We start from the raw sequence: 18,703 nt of genomic DNA on the forward strand, positions 1-18,703 counted from the left end.
ATGTTTCTTTAGATTCAGATTTTTCTGATTGTGAAGATGGCCCTGATTTAGTTAACCTCCTATCTGATTCTGACTCTGACACAGATTTAGATTTTTCTGGTTCCTTCCCTAGTTTATCCCGTCCTCGTCCGTTTTTGTCACGTCTCCCCGTTTCCAACCCCAGTGAGTCCAAATCCTTTCCCTCTGACCTTTTCTTGGGCACCCGTTTGGCCATCTACCCGGGACCGCCGCGTGGTGGCCAACGGAGGCGCCCAAGTAAAGGTCAAATTTTGCCCCCTTGTTTTTTCCCCCCTGTTCACAAATCACTTGATTTTTCACCTGTTCCCACACGTTGTTCCACGGCTCCAATTAAGTCACGTCTAGTCAAACCTGCCCCCAAGCCATGTTCAGTACCAGCCATTTTTCCTAGTTCACCTTCCCGAGACCTTGTGCACTCTTCCACTCCCGTACCCTCTACTCCCACACCTCAATGGCGGCAGGCTGAGGAAGCGACTGCAGCTCCCGTTCCGGCTAATCGGCAGCTGCGCCAGGCTCCCGTTCCGGCTCCTCGGCAGCTGCGCCAGGCTCCCGCACCGGCGGCGCTCGTCCAGCGGCCGCCACCCGTCCTTGCTCCGGCGGCGCTCGTCCAGCGGCCGCCACCCGTCCTTGCTCCGGCGGCGCTCGTCCAGCGGCCGCCACCCGACCCTGCTCCGGCGGCGCTCGTCCAGCGGCCGCCACCCGACCCTGCTCCGGCGGCGCTCGTCCAGCGGCCGCCACCCGTCCTTGCTCCGGCGGCGCTCGTCCAGCGGCCGCCACCCGTCCTTGCTCCGGCGGCGCTCGTCCAGCGGCCGCCACCCGTCCTTGCTCCGGCGGCGCTCGTCCAGCGGCCGCCACCCGTCCTTGCTCCGGCGGCGCTCGTCCAGCGGCCGCCACCCGTCCTTGCTCCGGCGGCGCTCGTCCAGCGGCCGCCACCCGTCCTTGCTCCGGCGGCGCTCGTCCAGCGGCCGCCACCCGTCCACGCTCCGGCGGCGCTCGTCCAGCAGCCGCCACCCAACCCTATTGCCTGGCCCCTGCATTACCATTGGGTTCGGCACCGTGGCCGTCCACCTGAATGGCCCTGTAAAGACCCTGGTGCTTGGCAACCTGGACGACCTCCTGAACCGCTCAGCCAAGCACCTCACCTCGGGTGGCCTGGATGGCCACCAGACTGACCTGAGGGGTGGACTCTGTACCCTTCTCCAGGCCCCCTTCCGCCCACCCTGGGTTGATGACTTTTTGGTTGTTGTTTGGGGAACGTCTGGGATCCGTTCCTTTAGAGGGGGGGTACTGTCATGGTCTGTGGTTTGGGTTGTGTTTAGTTTTGTTCCATGTTTTCCTGTGTTCCATGTTTGTCGTGTGCTCATTAGGTTGTTGTGTCCACCTGTTCTCGTCTATTTTGTGTCGACCAATCAGCTCTCTCCAGCCACTCGTGTCTTGTCCAAGTGTTCCTCGTTGTCTCGTCAATTTGTTTGTATTTAGTTCCCTGGGTTCTTTCAGTCCTTGTCGATTCATTGTCGTTGTCACATGTCTTGCCATGTCATAGTCGCCTGTTGTTTTATCATTGTGATTAAATATTATTATTTTGAGATTCCTTGCTTCCCTGCAATTGGGTCCACCATGTTCTTGCCTTGCGTTCCTCGCCGTCGCCCTAACCATGTTCATGACACAGTCTGCTAGTAGGCGTGACTATATTTTGGCCTAAATAGCGCTTGTCGACTTTTCCATTGAGTCAACTAGTCATTTACTTATTTGCAACAAAAAATCCATGTAATAGCTTTGTGTGGTAATTTGATGCAAATAAATCATGGTTCAACATTCACAAATTCACCTTTTTGATGATTTTTTTGGGGGGTAAACTGTCCTTTATTAGCTAAAAATCTCATCTATTAACTGTATTTGATCTCAGCCTAAACCATGTCTAATATAGAAATACTGCATTGGCACAATCTTGTGGCATCTTGGGGCCAAGGACCCATTTTGAAGTGAGGCAGGAGCTTCATGTACACATGCCATAGCCTTGTCTAATACAAAACATGTTTTTTGGGACCATTTTGTGGCATCTATAGGATATACAAACCTTTATGTAGTGGGTGCTAATTACTCGCAGATGTTAGCTATTTGCGGCAGGACTTGGTCCTTATTCCCGACAAATAGCGGGAATTCACTGTATTCACGAATTTAACACATTCACTGCCAGCCTTCCCAGTTAACATGAATATTTGACTTCTAAAGCCATCAATGGCAGTGAATGTGTTAAAACACATCTATCAAAAATCCAAAATTTTTCTTGGCTGGGGTCATAAAAAAAACCATAACGACCATCTATTGGGTCATGTAGCTACATAAACTAATCAAAATATCGAAAATGTATTTCATCTGACAAATTCAGACCGTCACAAAGCTTTTCCACCAGGACCGCATCATGTTACATACTACAGCGTCCCATCATGTGACAGGTAGTAGCTGACAGTCGAGCAGATCCTTCTGACGAGTCTCGTGCCTCACTGTTCGCGCGGACCCTCTCCATAATTAATGGGGACATACTTCAACACACCACTGAATAAATGAAGCTGCCGGGAGCCCCTGTAGGGCGGCCCCGCGGATGATGCGATGAGACGGCAAACAAAAGCCCGGCATACACGCAAAATCACGCAAACGCGAGGAGAGGAAGCCTGTGTGCAACCGAGCTCACGCACAAAGCAGGTCAGGCAGCGCGAGTGAAGGCGGTGAGGCGAGCCGCGTCGACATTCCGGGGGATTCTCGCCAACTAAGTGGGTCAAAAAGCACATGCGAACGCTGCATATACGCCACTTTGTGCCGTTGAGCATAGTCGGGTAGCTGCAGAGAGATGTTCGACGCAACGAGAGGGAGACCGACATGCTGTCGTCTTGCGCCCACACGCGTCAAGACAGACATCCTCGCAAAAGCGCGCCTGTCTTAGACATTCTCAGAATAAAAATCCTCTAAACTGCTGGCCAGAGTGTAAAACATCAGCCGCCTGATTATGAATCCTATGATTTAATCTCAAATACATGCACAGTCTATTGGAAATGTTGTCCCAAGACAGTTGGAGACATTTTAGAGAGCCATAGGTGAAGACATAGCTGAGACACCGACAAATGAGAATTGAGACATGCCATAGGTTGTGCATAGACATACTGTAGATAGATACATACGTGCTGACAGAAAGACGTACAATATGTAGAGACAAGTGTGACATTGGTGGAATTATTAGCAAGACATACTGCATGATAAAGACACTGGTAGAAAAGGGTGTGACAGGTGGAGAGCGACATTTCACGACACAGCGTAGGGGAGTGTTAGCAGGTGAGACACGGCAGGCTAAGATGTGACAAAGGTGGATTTGAAAGTAAGACGCAGTTGATGCAGATGAACAATGAGATGTAGTTGGGGGCATTTGTTGAGACAGCACAGGCGTGTTATTGCAGGCTACAGACGGGACACAATAAGACGTTGACAAAGGTGGACATGGTTGATGCAGACATACAGCGAGAGATAGAGGTGACGAAGTAGCGGAGACAGTAGTTGAGGAATAATTGAAACGTAGTCTTTTAAATGTCACATGGGTAGCGACACAAGTTGAAAACTGTGACATAGGTGGTGGACGGAAAGGGTGAGAGTTGGAGATTTATTATCGTAGGTGAGCTATAGACAGATGAACACGAGTGAGACAAACATGCATGTTGACATGGGTGGGGACTTTTAAGTTGAGACGCAATTGAGAAATTCACAGTTAGGTGACACGGGTGGAGACATACAGAAACTGAGACATGTTGAGTCGTGTGTGACTTAAGTGATACAGATGGAGTTGAGACACAGAAAGTAAGAGATGGCGTCATGTAAGCTGTGGATAACACAGGCGATAGTTGAGAGACATTCGTAGAGACACGGTGATACACAGGTGAGACAGAGCTATAACACTTACATAGGTGAAGAACGTAAGCGACATACAGTAGATGGAAATCAAATCAAAGCTATGACATAGGTGGATAGACACGTAAAAACGTTGTGTGTGTGATGTAGGTGGCAACACGGGAGACATACTGTAGGTATTACACTGGCGTGTAAGGAATTGGTATGACACGTGAGAAACATCGGTGGATTGAAAGGTGAGACACAAGACAAACACTGATAGAGATACACGTCTGTCATAGGTGGGGATAGAAAAGAAGACATGAAAATGAGATATTTACACGCGAAATTAGTGTGACCTGTAGAAGGAGACAATAGTTGAGTTGGAGGTTTTTTCACTAGTACATAAGCCAAGACAGACACTCTTGGACATACAGCAGTGACATGAGTGGAAACACAGGAGGACATGTAGTAGACATGGGAGGACAAACACTGGGTAGAAAAAGTCTCCACACCCACGTTCAAATGACTGGTTTTTTTTTGTGATAAAATAAAATGAGAAGATAAATCATTTCCAAACTGAGAAGGGACATAATGTGGTTGCGCAAGTAAGCCCACCCTCTTACAACTGGGGATGTGGCTGTGTTCAGAATTAAGCAATCACATTTGAACACATGTACGCACTTGCCACCATTTCAAGTGTCTCTGATCAACCCCAAATAAAGTTAAGAAGCTGTTCTAGGATGCTTTTCATGACATTTTGTTGTCATATTACAGCACAAGCCATTGTCCGCTTTAAGCAACCGCAGCTTCAGAGGGATCTCATTCTTCAACGGTAACAGTCAGGAGAAGGCTCCAAAAGAATTTCCAAGGCAGTGAATATACCATGAAGCAAAAGTGAAGACACAGTCGTCAAGACACAACAGTGACATTACCAAGAACCGGATGTCCCTCCAAAGTTGATCAATTCTGAACTCAGCTCCATCCCCGGTTACAAGAGGGTGAGAACCGAATAAGAACCTAGCACTTGTGCAATCATCCATATCCATCCATTTTCAACACCGCTTATCTTGGTTAGGGTCGCGGGGCGCCGGAGCCTATCCCAGCTGACTTCGGACGAAAGGCGGACCACACCCCGAACTAGCCGCCAGTCTGCGGCAGGGCACATATAGACACGGACAACCATTCGCACTCGCATTCACAGCGTCGCTGAGTGGGAACTGATCCCACGCTGCCCGCACCAAAGTCAGGCGAGTGCACCACTACACCATCAGTGACCTTTGTGCAATCACATTATCTTTATCCTGGGTTCGAACTCACCGAGGTGTGTCCCGTGTTATTTTTCACCCGGGTGTCCAGGTGCTCGTGAGCCATTTCCTGTTCCGACTCAGTCCTCTGCACCAGACGCTTGGGATAGGTCACCTGGGCCTCTGTGTCGCTGCCCTCTGTCCTCTGTCCGGACCGGGAGGACCAATCCCAGGTGGCTCCATCCTGACCTGGGCTCCTGTTTAAACCTGATAGGCAAACAGAACCGACAATTAAGAGTCTACGTATGTGGTTTTCACAAATTCGGAGTCACCCAAGTAGTAAACTTATATGTTTTATGTTTTAGTAAAATAACACAACTCAAAGACAATTCAGCAGTTAATGATGTGTTTTTGTCCAAATTGAAGACAAATTTGAGTGCGGAACAAACCTAACGCATGTGTTTTTATGAAAAATAGAGATATACTTTGCAGTTTTTTGTTGACATGGAAGACAAGAAACTTCAAAGAACCTGCAATATACAATGTAGACAATTTAGTTTAACCTAACATACTTAAATATGACAATTTATTCTTTAATCTCAAGCAAACCTGTTTTTAGTCTTCAAATTCATGTTTTCATTAACACTGAGCGAAGACACGTTTTTGCTGACACTGACGACAATCTGGCGTCTTCAACAAACCAATAAGATAAATGTTTTTTTAATCAACTTTAAAGACAATAAATCAAACATACGTTTTTCAGGGTTTTCAATTGTATAAAAACTGATTGGATACACATGTTTTTGTTGACATTGAAGACAATTTCACATCTTCCACAAGTCCTACAATCCTACATGCTTCTATACACGTTGAGGAGAGTTTTGTCTTTAATTCAAGTCTTCAAAAAATAAAAATAAAAATCTAACATCATACAATCCATGTTTTCATAAACATTGTAGACGTACAGCACGTTTTTGTCAACAATTTAGTCTTCAATTGACATCACATTTGTGTTTTTGTAGACATTGAGCACAATTTAGTCTTCCGTGGACCTAACACCCGTGATTTGGACCGTGGGTGGATGCTGGACTACCTGGAGAGAACCCACGCAAAATGAGTGAATACATGCCAAGTCCAACTATTCAAACAGAACCTTTTTGCCTGCCAGGCTTCTGTGCTAACCCTCCACCTACTACGCTCACAAGTATAGTCCTCATGTAGCTCAGTAGTGCCATCTCTGTAGAGCTAAACAGGGCTTATAATAAAAAGCATTTAGCAGTCGTGTTGCACAAGTTGTGGCGGTGCATCCTCATTGGCTTAAAAACAAGGAGTTGCATGCACGTGAGGGGGGCTGCAGTAGAAATTTGCCTATGCAGCAAAAAGGCCACGCCGTGCAGACCACATAGCACAATGTTGCTATACTGCAAGTGGAGGCAAAGAGGGCGACCATAGACAAGTGTGCATGCACCGATCCCCCCCTACTCCCCTAGCAGCAAAATTGGATTCCCCCCCCCGCGCACATCATTCGCCTGCCAATCGTCGTGTCTCCGCTTACCTGACACCGCCAGCCGCTCGCCCACTGCAGCAAAGAGCAAGAAGCACCGCACCGCCAGCATGGCCGTCACACATTCCCGCCGGTCACCGCATGCAGGCCCGCAAAAAATACAATAAAAAATAAAAAAACGTCACAGAAGCGGACAGAAAAAGGAAAAAAAAAAACGTTAAAAAAATAATAAAACAAGGACGAAAACAGATTGAAAGTAGGTGCTATGGTGCGTCGGCTGCCATCATCTCCCCTCCTCCTTCTCGTACGCAGACAACATTTACATACAAAGATGACATTGAACCACTTTCCCCCCCCCCCCCCCCCTTTATGGCGGCGGGGATCGATACGAAGGAGCAGAACGACGATCAGTGAGGAAGAGGTGCGGAGCGAGAGGAGAACGCGCAGCACCGCGGATGCATCGCTCCGCAGCGTGCGTGCGTGCGCGCGCGTGCATGCGGTATGCGGAAGAGGGGGCAGCGGTGTGCCGGGTCACGTGGGCAAACCGAGGCCTCCGCCCACTCCTGCTCCAATTATTCCTTTTTCTTTTTCAATTATTTACAGTGGCGCCTTGAGATGCGAGTGAAAGGCGTTCTATGGCCACGCTCGTATTTCAAACCATCCTTTCCCATTGTAAAGAATTGAAATGCAATTAATCCATCGCACCCTCCTAAAAAAAATAATAATAAATAAAAATTATTTTAACGAGGAAAAATGGGACTCTATAATATACGCTATTCAAACACACAAAGACATAAACTGAATTTAAAATAACTAAACAGTTTTTGTCACATTTGTTCTTAAATTCAATGCACATTGTGCTGCTTATTCTGGTGTGCACGCCTTAGCCACCCGGGGGCAGTATAAAACAAACTTACAAGTATACATGGAGACACAGGAGATGTCACAACTCCTCAGCAGGCATATTAGTCATTCTTCGCGACGTGCAGTTTACTAAATAGCTAGCCAGCTATGCAAACATCACAAAATGTATCTTTCCTTCAGACAGTCCACTGGTGTGGCCACTTTAGAGTGCCTCGTTGTTAGCCATGAGCGCACACAAGTCACGCAGAGAAAGGCACAATGAAGTGGGGACGTTGAGTATCACGTAAATAAAAACAGAATACAATGATTTGGACAAACTTTTCAACCTCTATTCAATTGAATACACTACAAAGACTAGATATTTAATGTTCAAAGTGAAGAACTGTATTTCTTTTTGTGTGTGCAAATAATCTCTCATTTTGCATTTGATGCCTGCAACACAACCAAAAAAGGCCAGGGCCAACAAAACTGAATTCTGTTTTTGTTTACATTTTACATAACGACCCAACTTGTTTGTTTGTACTGTATATATACTATTTTAGCTGGCATAAATACGTTATGTGTCAAAACAATCGGACCCAATAACCCTTTAAATTTTTAAATGTTTAACTGCAGCAGAAATGATCATAATTAGCTCAGAGAAATTAATTACAACTTAATTGTGGTTATTTATCACCGGCGACCATTGTGTGCCAACTAATTACTGTATTATAATTGTTTTTCATCCAGATAATAATGCTCAGTTTAGAATAATTGATCAGTATGTTTCATATTGTGGTTGTGGAGAACAATTATTGTGCTACACAATATGTACACATTGTAAGTGGCATAAATGTATTCTATGTGTCCAAACAAGCAGATGTAAAAACAGTTTGTTTACTCACATGGAACACAAATGATCACATTTTGCTTTTTGTAAATTAATTTCCACATCAATATATTTGCGCACTGTATTTAACTATCAGCAATCATTGTGTGCATACCAACAAGAGAACTGTATTGAAAAATGTTTTAGAAAGGTAATCATGCTCAGTTAATTCATTCATTGAACACTAATATCTCGGTGACCATATTCACAGTCAACCTCATCCAATTTAGAATGCATGTGACGTAAACTGAATATATACAAACAGTATCTCTGTTGAGTCAATCAAAACTGAACATGATTACATCAGATCTTATTCTGATGTTGCCTGAGGACACTTTCATAACCGCAAGTGCCGCAAGGCGCATAGAGAAACCCTCGCAAATCAGTTCAAGCGGTCCAGCAGAATTCCTGTTAATGGCGATACATTAAGAATATTTCATGTGCCTCCTTTGGGGACAACAGTGTAAGCATAATCAACATGCGCCAAACGCACACAGCCCTTCATTCGGTGCAGCTGCACAGCATAATGTGCTTGAAAATGAACTAAAATGTAATTTGTAGTGTATTGTGCTACTTACAGAGATATGTATCAGTCAGGTAGTCATTCGGATCTCAGAAATTTTCTGTGAAGTCAAAATAAGCAACCACATTTTTAAATCACCTAGAGATGTATTTTTTTTTTTTTTTTACCAGATATTGTATTTTAGAACTTGCCCATCACTCATGTAATGGGGAGGAAGAGGAGTATGTACAGTACTGCAGTACACTCAAAGTAACTCCAGAGCCACAGCACTCTCTGCTGTGCGAAGAGCTGCATTACATTAAAAACCCGTCCACTGTTAAGTGATCTGTATGTATATGTATTAGAAATGTTATATAGAACAACTTCTTTGTATTGTTTTTTGTTTTAATATGAGATAAAGTGTGATGTGATTTTTATAATATTAGCAGAATAAAAAGAGGAAAACTACAAAAATGAAAGTTGAAAATGTTATCAAATAATATTTTGTTTTGGTCATAAATGTCAAGTTTCTTAACTCATATTTACAAGTACATATGTACTGTACTCTATTTACTAGTCTTAATTAAATTAGCTTCATTGACTTCAGCCTTATTCCTAAACGAGCACAATGACGTCACAGCGAGAGGCCGTCGCCTGCTGCCAATTAAGCAATTAAGAGACTATAAGACAGGCTAGTAAATGGGACACTGGGTTCATTTATGAGAGGTAAAAGTGTCAAAAGAAAATAATAATAATAAATATGAACGGTGATCGTGAAGATAAACCTGGAGCTGGTTGTCTAAAGGTCAAGCAGCAGTTCAAGTGTCCCCACGCAGCTTGTGGGGCAACTTTCTCCAAGCAGAGCAGGCTGCAGGAGCACGAAGCGACCCACACCGGAAATGTAAGCAAGCAAACAAACATAAAAACAAGTTATTATTATTATTATTATTATTATTATTGAAATGACTAATGACTCTATATGCTAATGTTCATCATACCCAGCGTCCGTGGCGGTGCACCGTGAGCGGCTGCAATGGTCGCTTCTTCCGGAAGTCTCGTCTCAGCCGCCACGTGAGGCAACACGATGGCGTCAAGCAATTCAAGTAAGTCACATTATACAACACAATTAGTAAACATTTGCTGTGGAACATTTGCCAAGTCGTTAAAGTCCTGGAATAGTACGCTAGCATTAGCTAGTTAGCCTTCGTGAAACACCGTCTGCTAACGTTCAGAAAAGAAAAAATGAAAAGAATACAATTTGTCACGTAACATATTAGTTTAAAATGTTTGCTTTGGCGCTGGTTCGTTTAATAAGCTGAAAAGGCTGAAACGTCGTTTAAAGGAGACATTAAATCTTACCACCAGGTGCATTCTGGGGCTTGTAGTCATTTGACTCGCAAACTAGTTTGCCCCATCTGATGCATTTTTAATTGGGTGAGGGAAAAAAAGACAAAGCACTTGTAGGCTTAGTTACACAAGGAAATTGCTACAAAAACGGCAATGTAAGTATAGTCATATTTTTAACTTTCTTCACCACGCAGGTGCAAGTTTGCCACCTGCACTGCGAGTTTCTTCCAGGCAGACAAGCTAAAGAGACACATGTGCTACGCCCACGGCGAGAAAGAAACGTACTTCAAGGTAATCTCCTGCAGATGGCGCCAAAAGGCCTCAATTTATACACATTGCCAAGAAATCAACAGTTAGGTCCTGCAGGTCAACTTTCTTTGCCTGCAGTGCACTCAGGCTGGCTGCTCATTGACATTCAAGAAGAGCTTTCGCTTCAAGGTGCACCTGCAACAACACTGCCTGGTCGCCAAGTTCAAGTAAGTTTTGAGTTAAAATGACAAAGAACGCTCATTGATGCAATCTGTCAATTAGAAGGCAGTTTTTAACACGAGTCTCAGCATACCTCTTACCTCAGATGAAACGAGTATAAAAAATATAAAATATTTACAATAAAGGGTCAACCTACTACTGTTATGTGAGTGAAGCAGCATTAAAAGCCTAAACATCAATGAAGTCCATTTACTTTGTCTCACGCAGGTGTTCAAAGGAGGAATGCGGTGCCGTGTTTGATTCCCGCATGGCCCGTAAAGCCCACGAGAAGAAGCACGCAGGTTGTCTCCTTGAAGTGCAGCCTCGTACGTGCAAAACTAAGACAAGTCTGATAGGACTTCTCTTTTTGTAGGTTACCGCTGTCTGGATGCAAACTGCCAGGTGGTTGCCTCCACTTGGAGCATGCTTCAGGAGCACATGGTCAAACACCGATGTAGGTACAAAGTTACAATAAAAATGTAAAAATATATATTTAGTGTGTATGTGTGTCTAGATGTATATATTAATTTTAATATTTTTTTTAAGCGACATTTACATGCCAAACCTGCAAAAAAGTGTTCAAGCGGACCAACACACTGCGGCGTCACAAGCGGGTGCACGCCTCGCACAAGCCAGTGTTGGTGTGCCCGCGTGACAACTGCCAGGCCTACTTCTCCACCACCTTCAACCTGCAGCATCACATCCGCAAGGTTCACTTGGAGCTCCTCAAGTACAAGTGCTCCTTCCCAGACTGCCCGCGCACCTTCGCCATGCGGGTATGGAACTTTTCCACCCAGTCCTGTTAGATGGGAAAATACACGGTTGCTTTAATTTCCCTCAAGTGCTTTTATGGTGTTGCTTTAAGATTTTAAAGGGCTGTGCGCATTCCACAGGAGAGCATGGTCAGACATCTGCTTCGACATGATCCCAGCGTAGTCAGAAAGAAGGTAAATGAGTGCTGTTACTAAAATCAAATGTATAAAGTAAGAAAAGAAGTCTCATTGCGTAATCTTCCGCTCTTGGACAGAATCGCCCACGTCCCCGGAAATGGTGGCAGAAGCGCTTGGACGGCCGTCAGCTCCCCCTGGTGGAGGACAACCTGAACCGTCTGTTCGCGCTGCGCATGCGCATCTCCCGCCGAGCCAAGTTGGAGGTGAACCTGGCGGGGCTGTTCAACGAGCGCAAGATCCCGCACTACGTCGACCCAGAGGTCAACCTGCGCGAACTGTTCAGCATCAAGAGGCCGGCCGTCATCAGCGTGGTGGCGCCGTTGAAGGGCTAAATTGAGGCTGATATTTCTGGTGGAAATTGGGTCTCTTTTTGTTGTTGATTCAAGGTAGCTGAGATTATTTTAATTTCATGGTTACAATGTCATTAAGAATGGAATGTTTTGTTTGCAATGTACACAAAGTTTTGACCCAATAAAAAATGAGTTACATTTTTGCTTGGAAGTGCTGCTTATGTTTCAAATCAATCCTCCTCCTGTGCTTTGAGGCACATTTCTGCTTATTAAATATGAATAACAAAGAAGTGCACATGACTAAGTGCTGAGTCACAAAGCCAATCTCGCGCTCTGGGGGTGGCTGACACTTCTGACGAAGTAAATTCTAAGCTGTCGGCAACTTGAAGTACTCCAAAACATTTGGGAACCCAGTTGGAAATAAAACTTGCTTCAATTTGTCTCCATGTTTGTGCTTCATAGCATCTGAGATGCAAAAATGGCAAGTGAAAGGAAACTCAATAAAATATCTAAAATGGTTATTGAAGATGTCTGTGTATACATGACTGTCACTCATAATAAAATATCTAAAATGGTTATTGAAGATGTCTGTGTATACATGACTGTCAACATGGGAATTAGTGTCAAGTGATGCTATATCCACTCTGCGGGGAATAATTTGGTAAAGTGTATCAGCATAATTTAGGCCTTCAGTAAAATGTGGACAATTCTCATGAGAAGTGCATTTGTTGGAATTCCTAGTCAAGGGAATGTCATTTTAAAGACTATAAAAGCAGTTTTACTGTTTCTTGGTTATGCTAGATCAGAATATATCACACGACCGCATGAAGTAACTTTTTAATTCAGTGAACTTGAAAGATTGGATTTAATAGCATATCTGACAGTTTCAGCAGAAGCAATGGACCACAGATGCTAAGCAGCACTGTTGATGTCAGCCATGTGTTTTGTATACTTTATACTGGAAACCTTTGTCAGTTTTCATTATTTGTATTTCCATGAATATTTCAAGTGACGTGATTTCTAAATTGCATGTCAGAAACTCCACAAGCGTCAACAACAGTGACATCACTCAAGTTAAAAAAAAATCACATAATGTAAATGTTACATGATGTTTCGTTGGCCTGGGCTGACTCTTTCCTCCAGGGGTGTCAATAGGTGTTAAGCCCCCAGTAGTGTGGCACCCTGGGGGGTTGCTCATCAATATTTTCATCCTTGAAAAACAGTATATTGAGTGAACCCGCAGCCCCCTACCCCCCCCCCCCCCCCCCACGACCCCCTTCCCCTATAATTGGCTTAGTGACGCCACTGCTCGCCTCCATTTATTTGAATGAGAGCAAGCACCACATTACTCCACTGTTCACCAACAACTATTTTGCTTATTTAATGATGGAAACATCTCCAATTTACCCTAATTAATTGGCAAAGCATTTTCTTCAGTTCAGATTGACCTTTTTAAAAAGATTTGTAAACATTTTTGTATTTTGGCAGACGAGGGTGTCACTAATGAGCGTAATTCGATATTAAGCTGGAATTGACATAGTACTGTATTAAATCTGATCTGTGCGCTCACGCTGCACTTGCACTGGCACTTCTCCGATATTGGATATTGGATGTTTATCCACATTTGGAAGAGGCCTATTTAAAGATATCCGACTGGGTGCATTTCTCTGTTTACGTAAATAAAAGCAAAATTGTCTCACTTGAACCATGCTGTTTAAATCCAGCGTTTTTGTTGTGCTACATGACTACTGTAGGCTCTAAGTACATAAACTATTTAGCAGCATCACACAAAATTAAAGTTGGGTCAGTGTGAGAGCTGCGTTTAGTGAAACAAGGCGAGGGAAGGGTGGATGCTTTTGGGTCATCTATTCTGGAGGACACAGTCTAATTCAGGCCGTGACGCCTTTATGCTTAACCTACTTCAGTTGCGTTCCTACTGGTGCGTTAAATAAAGCAACATTTGGCTGGTTTTAACCCGACCTCCGCGACCCTGGGCCGCATCATGTCTCTGGTGGGAGTTGGGAGAAGTGATCCAAAACAATTCCCCTGCCGGCGCGCTCAGTCAACAAGGATCATCTAATCATGTCGCTTTTTGTTCCGCCACATGCAGTCCTTCTTTGTGACAACCCGCGCAGCGTTTAAAGGCTATAAGCTGTTGCCATGGCAACAAAAGTCTAGCTTTGCAGCAAAGACTCTTGTGCGACATTGATGGGTTTAAGCACCCTTTGTGAGGGACCGTGGTGAGTTGATGGTGATGACCATGTCAATTCCAGCTTAATATCGAATTACACTCATGAGTGACACCCTCGTCTGCCCAAATACAAAAATGTTAAAAAAAAAAAAAAGTCAATCTGAACTGAAGAAAATGCCTTGCCAAATAATTATGGTAAATTAGAGATGTTTCCATCGTTAAATAAGCAAAATAGTTATTGGTGACCAGGTAGCAGGCGGAAACAGACGCAATCAACTGGAGTGGATTACAGTTTGAGACACCCACAGAGGATGACAAGCCCAAAAGTCCCATTCATGATGATAAGAATACTATCTGCAACCAACTCGAAGCTTTTTCAAAGGCCTCATTGTCTCATCCAGGAGGTCACAAGGAACTCAGGACAACATCTAAAGAACTGCAGGCCTCCCTTTACCCAGTTACGGTCAGCATTCATGACTCAACAACCAGGAAGAGACGGGGCAAAGATGGCATCCATGGCAGGGTTCCTCGGTGAAAACCACGGCATCTGGGTGCCAAGTAACTGCTGAAGTGAGTGGAGGAGCTTCACTTAGACAAAAGTAGTCTTTCGCCGACAGCTTGCGGCATATACGGGCAATTACAGTACAGTAGGAACCTCTTTAGTGGGAGCGTCGATTACGCGCGCATTTTCTGATCCTTATCTATCTAGATTCACTGTACTGCAATCCACGTGCTCTATGCAACCTTCCTCTAGGGATACAATAGAAAAGATGAGTCTTTAGGGTTGTTTCCCAGCGTTTATTAGCATAATAACACCACAGATTAGCCCTGAAGTTTGTATGTCAGCCTATGAATAAAACAAGTCCTAAATTGAAGGCATTCATTCGCCAATGTACATAAACAACGAGTGGCTCCCGTAAACGCAAACGTGACGTCACACGGACTCTCAAGCAAGACAATCATGAGTCACTAGAGCGCATGCTAATTGAATTGTTTCTCATTACTGACCATCAGACAGATGTAGGAGTGTGTGTGTGTGCGTGCGGTTGTGCGCGTGTTGTGTGCTGCAGAGCCACAAATAAAGTAAAGTGAATTACTGACTCAAGACCGACAGAAGTCTTTCGCTCTCATTTAAGACGAGATGAAGTCGTGCTTCTTGTCTAAAACGAACACTTAGGAAGTCTTTTCTTCCAACTGTGGACCGAGTGAAGGTTGAACGATAAGAAGAGACGCGTGCGCTCGTGTGCATGTGTGTGTGTGCGCGTGCGTGCGTGTGTGTGGGATGCAGGATCAGAAGTGAGATTAATTACAGGGAAAACAGATTGAACAAATGTTGGCCAACCACTGACTCACGGACTCATTAGGTGTTATTTTACCTGTAATTAGTGCCAAAGGGAAATAGACTCCCCGAGTCTGAACTTAATGGAGAATTTTCTCTATAAAGAGGAGCTAGCAAGTTATGCTGAACGGATATACCGAGATATATATATATATATATTTCGGAATCAGGCATCTTTGAAATGAGGATGCAAGTCTGAGTATTTGGGCCACACTGAGAAAAATATAATATACAGTGGGAGGAAAAAGTAAGTGAACACTTTGGAATTTCTTACGTTTCTGCAAGAATAAACTTAATCTAATACCACACAAACAATTATGTTTTGATAGCACATAACGTAATAATTAATAGGACAGGTAGGAAAAAAATTAAGTTGTATTCTTACCAAGAAAAAAAAGTCTTTTAGGAAAATAAAGTTTTTTAGCGAAACAAAATCCGTAGTATTCCTAAAATAAAGCAAAATGAAAATATATTTTTCAGAATATTAGTCAGAATATTACAAAAATAGCTTCTTTTTACAAAAAAGTAATATGATGAGAATAAAGTCAGAGTTGTGCAAAGGGAATGTAAGGAAAGGTAATTGTTTACTGCTTGAACGATGGCATTACTCGTGTGTGTGTGTGTGTGTGTGTGTGGGTGAGCTTGAAAGACTAATGAAAGGTTTTTCCTTTATGCCTCTGTCAACTGCTATGACTGACACCTCCGTGTGTGTGTGTGTGTGTGTGTAAACTATGATTACCTAAACCACTAATCTTTTTCTCAGCTCTATTTTTGCATCTAAATTTATACAACAGTCGCATTTTGTCATGTTGGCAATTGTTTCTGGCTGCGCAAAAAGAACATTGCACACAAGGATTCGTGCGTGTATTTCTTTTGAGGAAATGAGGACAAAATTGTCACATTGCAAATCAACAACAGAATGGCTTCAGAAGAACATACACGTGTTGTTTTTGCAAGGTAGAAGCTGACGTCACTGCTTCAGGGCTCATCAAATCAGTTGACATCATTTCATTTTTTTCTGCAAATGGAAACTAGAATCCAGCAATTGGCTGACTACCAGTTCGGGGTGTATCGTGTTTCTCGCCCAAAATCAGCTGGGATAAGCTCCAGCTTACCTGGCTGTGACCCTAGTGAGGAGACGCAGAATAGAAAATGGATAGATGGTTGTAAACTAGAATAACACCCAGTAGTGAGTCATAAGTCATCATTTCCAAAAACAAGTTTTTTCAAAAAAAGTGTGTATATATATATATATATATATATCTACCGCTTATCGGAGGTCGGGTCGCAGGGGCAGTAGCTTTAGCAGGGACGCCCAGACTTCCCTCTCCCCAGCCACTTCATCCAGCTCTTCCGGGGGGGTTGGAGATCACGGCTTGATGAAGCCAACGCCTCGGCTGCGCCTTGAACTTCTGTCCATAAAAGTTATGAACAGAATCGGTGACAAAGGGCAGCCTTGGCGGAGCCCAACCCTCACCGGGAACAAGTCCGACATACTGCCGGACTCCCCGAGGGACACGGTCGAGCGCCTTCTCCAAGTCCACAAAACACATGTAGACTGGTTGGGCGAACTCCCATGCACCCTCGAGGACCCTGCCGAGGGTGTAGAGCTGGTCCACTGTTCCACGGCCAGGACGAAAACACACCGGGACCACCACCCCAGTCTGCCAATCCAGAGGCACTGTCCCCGATGTCAACGAGATTTTGCAGAGGCGTGTCAACCAGGACAGCCCCACAACATCCAGAGCCTTTAGGAACTCCGGGTGAATCTCATCTACCCTCGGGGCCTTGCCATCGAGAAGCTTTTTAACCCCGTTGTGACCTCAACCCCAGAGATAGGAGAGCCTGCCTCAATTGAGGAGATCTTTTCCCCACTGACTCACAACGTCCCGAGTCGAGGTCAGCAGCGCATATATATACTGTATTAATCATTATAAAATAAAAAGGTACAAAGTCATTAAAAAATAATATGGTACAAAGTTGATAACTGAGTACCCAACAAGCTGGATGTGACGTTTAAGTATTTTTTTTTTAATGCACCGAAGCCAAAATGAAGCTCCAGAATGTTTGTATCTTTGTATTGTGAACACAAGAGAAAAACTAACATCATGTTGAAGTGTATTTCAATGTCATTGTGTGTGTTTTAGTTTTAACTGTTGGGAAAAAAAAAAAACCCACTAATGATTGTGTTGCATGCAAATGAAAGGCCCTGGGCACATTTTTTTTTTTTACTACAGCGAGCAGGAAGCTGTGAGCACGCCGCATACTGGAGTGCTAAAGTGCTGCCAGCTATGATTGACAAAATGTATGAGAGCGTAATTATGTGAGAAGTAAAAGCACTGCAACGCTACAACATTTGGGGCGTTTTATCATCAAGTCTACTACACTCAATGTTAACCTTTAGGATGAAAACACCTTCACGGCATGATAATTATATCACACTCACTTTTACGATGCTTTTACTACTGCAATATTTATCCAGGAACGTTCCACCTGTAGGATGTCGAGCAAAAGTGTGATGCTAACCACAGAACAGGAAATGGAACTTATCACGACAGGAAAGGATGAACTTTTCTTTGGGATGTCACAAAACCAGGAAATGCAACAGATGCACGTGTCACAAATTATTATTTATTGTATTAAATGCGCTTGCGCCCAAAACCAAAAGTGGTCATACAATGTTACAACAAAGATAAAAATAAACAGCCAATCGGCGTCGCAAATATACTGCATCACGCACAATTTCCTGATGTTATTGAGCAGAACTATTGAGAATAAATTGATCGTCGCTGTTTGTGGGCACCTGGGACCTTTTCATAACTCCTGCTACCAATACTGGGACCGTACGAAAAAATTAGCAGGGCTGGCGTATGGTGAGTGAAGAAGTGGGCATACTGTATCTGCTAAGCACCTCTGTGAATCAAGCTATCAATAGCATTTGTCACACATTACACACACACACACACACACTCTCTCTCTCACATACACAAAACTTCCTCTATTATGAAAAAGAATCGATAACAGACAGATATAGCGTAGTACCAATCAGAGAAAAGCTGCTTTCCATATTTAAATTACAGAGAACAGTGATCCAATCAGATCAAAGCTGATTTAAATATCAAATATTAATGAGAAATCCAGCCGTCTCATCTGCTATGTGTTTTGGATCGGCTACAATAGCTTGAAAAAGGTCATTCTGGGCATTTCCAACTCATCTTGTAAAACCAAATAAAGGATAGCAA

General features: G+C 43.9%; 2 protein-coding genes across 4 annotated transcripts in view; one reads left to right on the plus strand and one right to left on the minus strand.

Moving 5' to 3' along the window:
- LOC133466088 (disintegrin and metalloproteinase domain-containing protein 11-like) overlaps positions 1–7,172 on the minus strand; it is a 28,511-nt gene extending 21,339 nt beyond the window's left edge. The window contains exons 1-2 of one of the 2 annotated variants that reach the window (XM_061749437.1): positions 6,694–7,172; positions 5,212–5,405 (exon numbers count right to left, since the gene is read on the minus strand). In XM_061749437.1, the coding sequence (XP_061605421.1) occupies positions 5,212–5,405; positions 6,694–6,754 (255 nt within the window). In that variant the 5' untranslated portion in view covers positions 6,755–7,172. The remainder of the gene's footprint in view (positions 1–5,211; positions 5,406–6,693) is intronic. The other variant, XM_061749438.1, reaches the window with a different exon arrangement.
- A 2,403-nt stretch (positions 7,173–9,575) lies between these two features.
- 42sp43 (P43 5S RNA-binding protein) lies at positions 9,576–12,142 on the plus strand. 2 transcript variants are annotated; one of them, XM_061749001.1, is made up of 9 exons: positions 9,576–9,777; positions 9,879–9,979; positions 10,418–10,514; positions 10,590–10,699; positions 10,920–10,993; positions 11,065–11,145; positions 11,238–11,467; positions 11,585–11,638; positions 11,719–12,142. In XM_061749001.1, exons 1-9 carry the CDS (start codon positions 9,637–9,639, stop codon positions 11,971–11,973), a joined length of 1,143 nt encoding a protein of 380 aa, XP_061604985.1. In that variant the 5' UTR covers positions 9,576–9,636; the 3' UTR covers positions 11,974–12,142. The 2 variants fall into 2 exon arrangements, with proteins under 2 accessions (XP_061604985.1, XP_061604986.1); XM_061749002.1 differs by having other exon boundaries at positions 10,611–10,699.
- The last annotated feature ends 6,561 nt before the right edge of the window (positions 12,143–18,703 follow it).

This window comes from Phyllopteryx taeniolatus, chromosome 16, assembly GCF_024500385.1.
Source record: "Phyllopteryx taeniolatus isolate TA_2022b chromosome 16, UOR_Ptae_1.2, whole genome shotgun sequence".
Taxonomy (NCBI): Eukaryota; Metazoa; Chordata; class Actinopteri; order Syngnathiformes; family Syngnathidae; genus Phyllopteryx; species Phyllopteryx taeniolatus.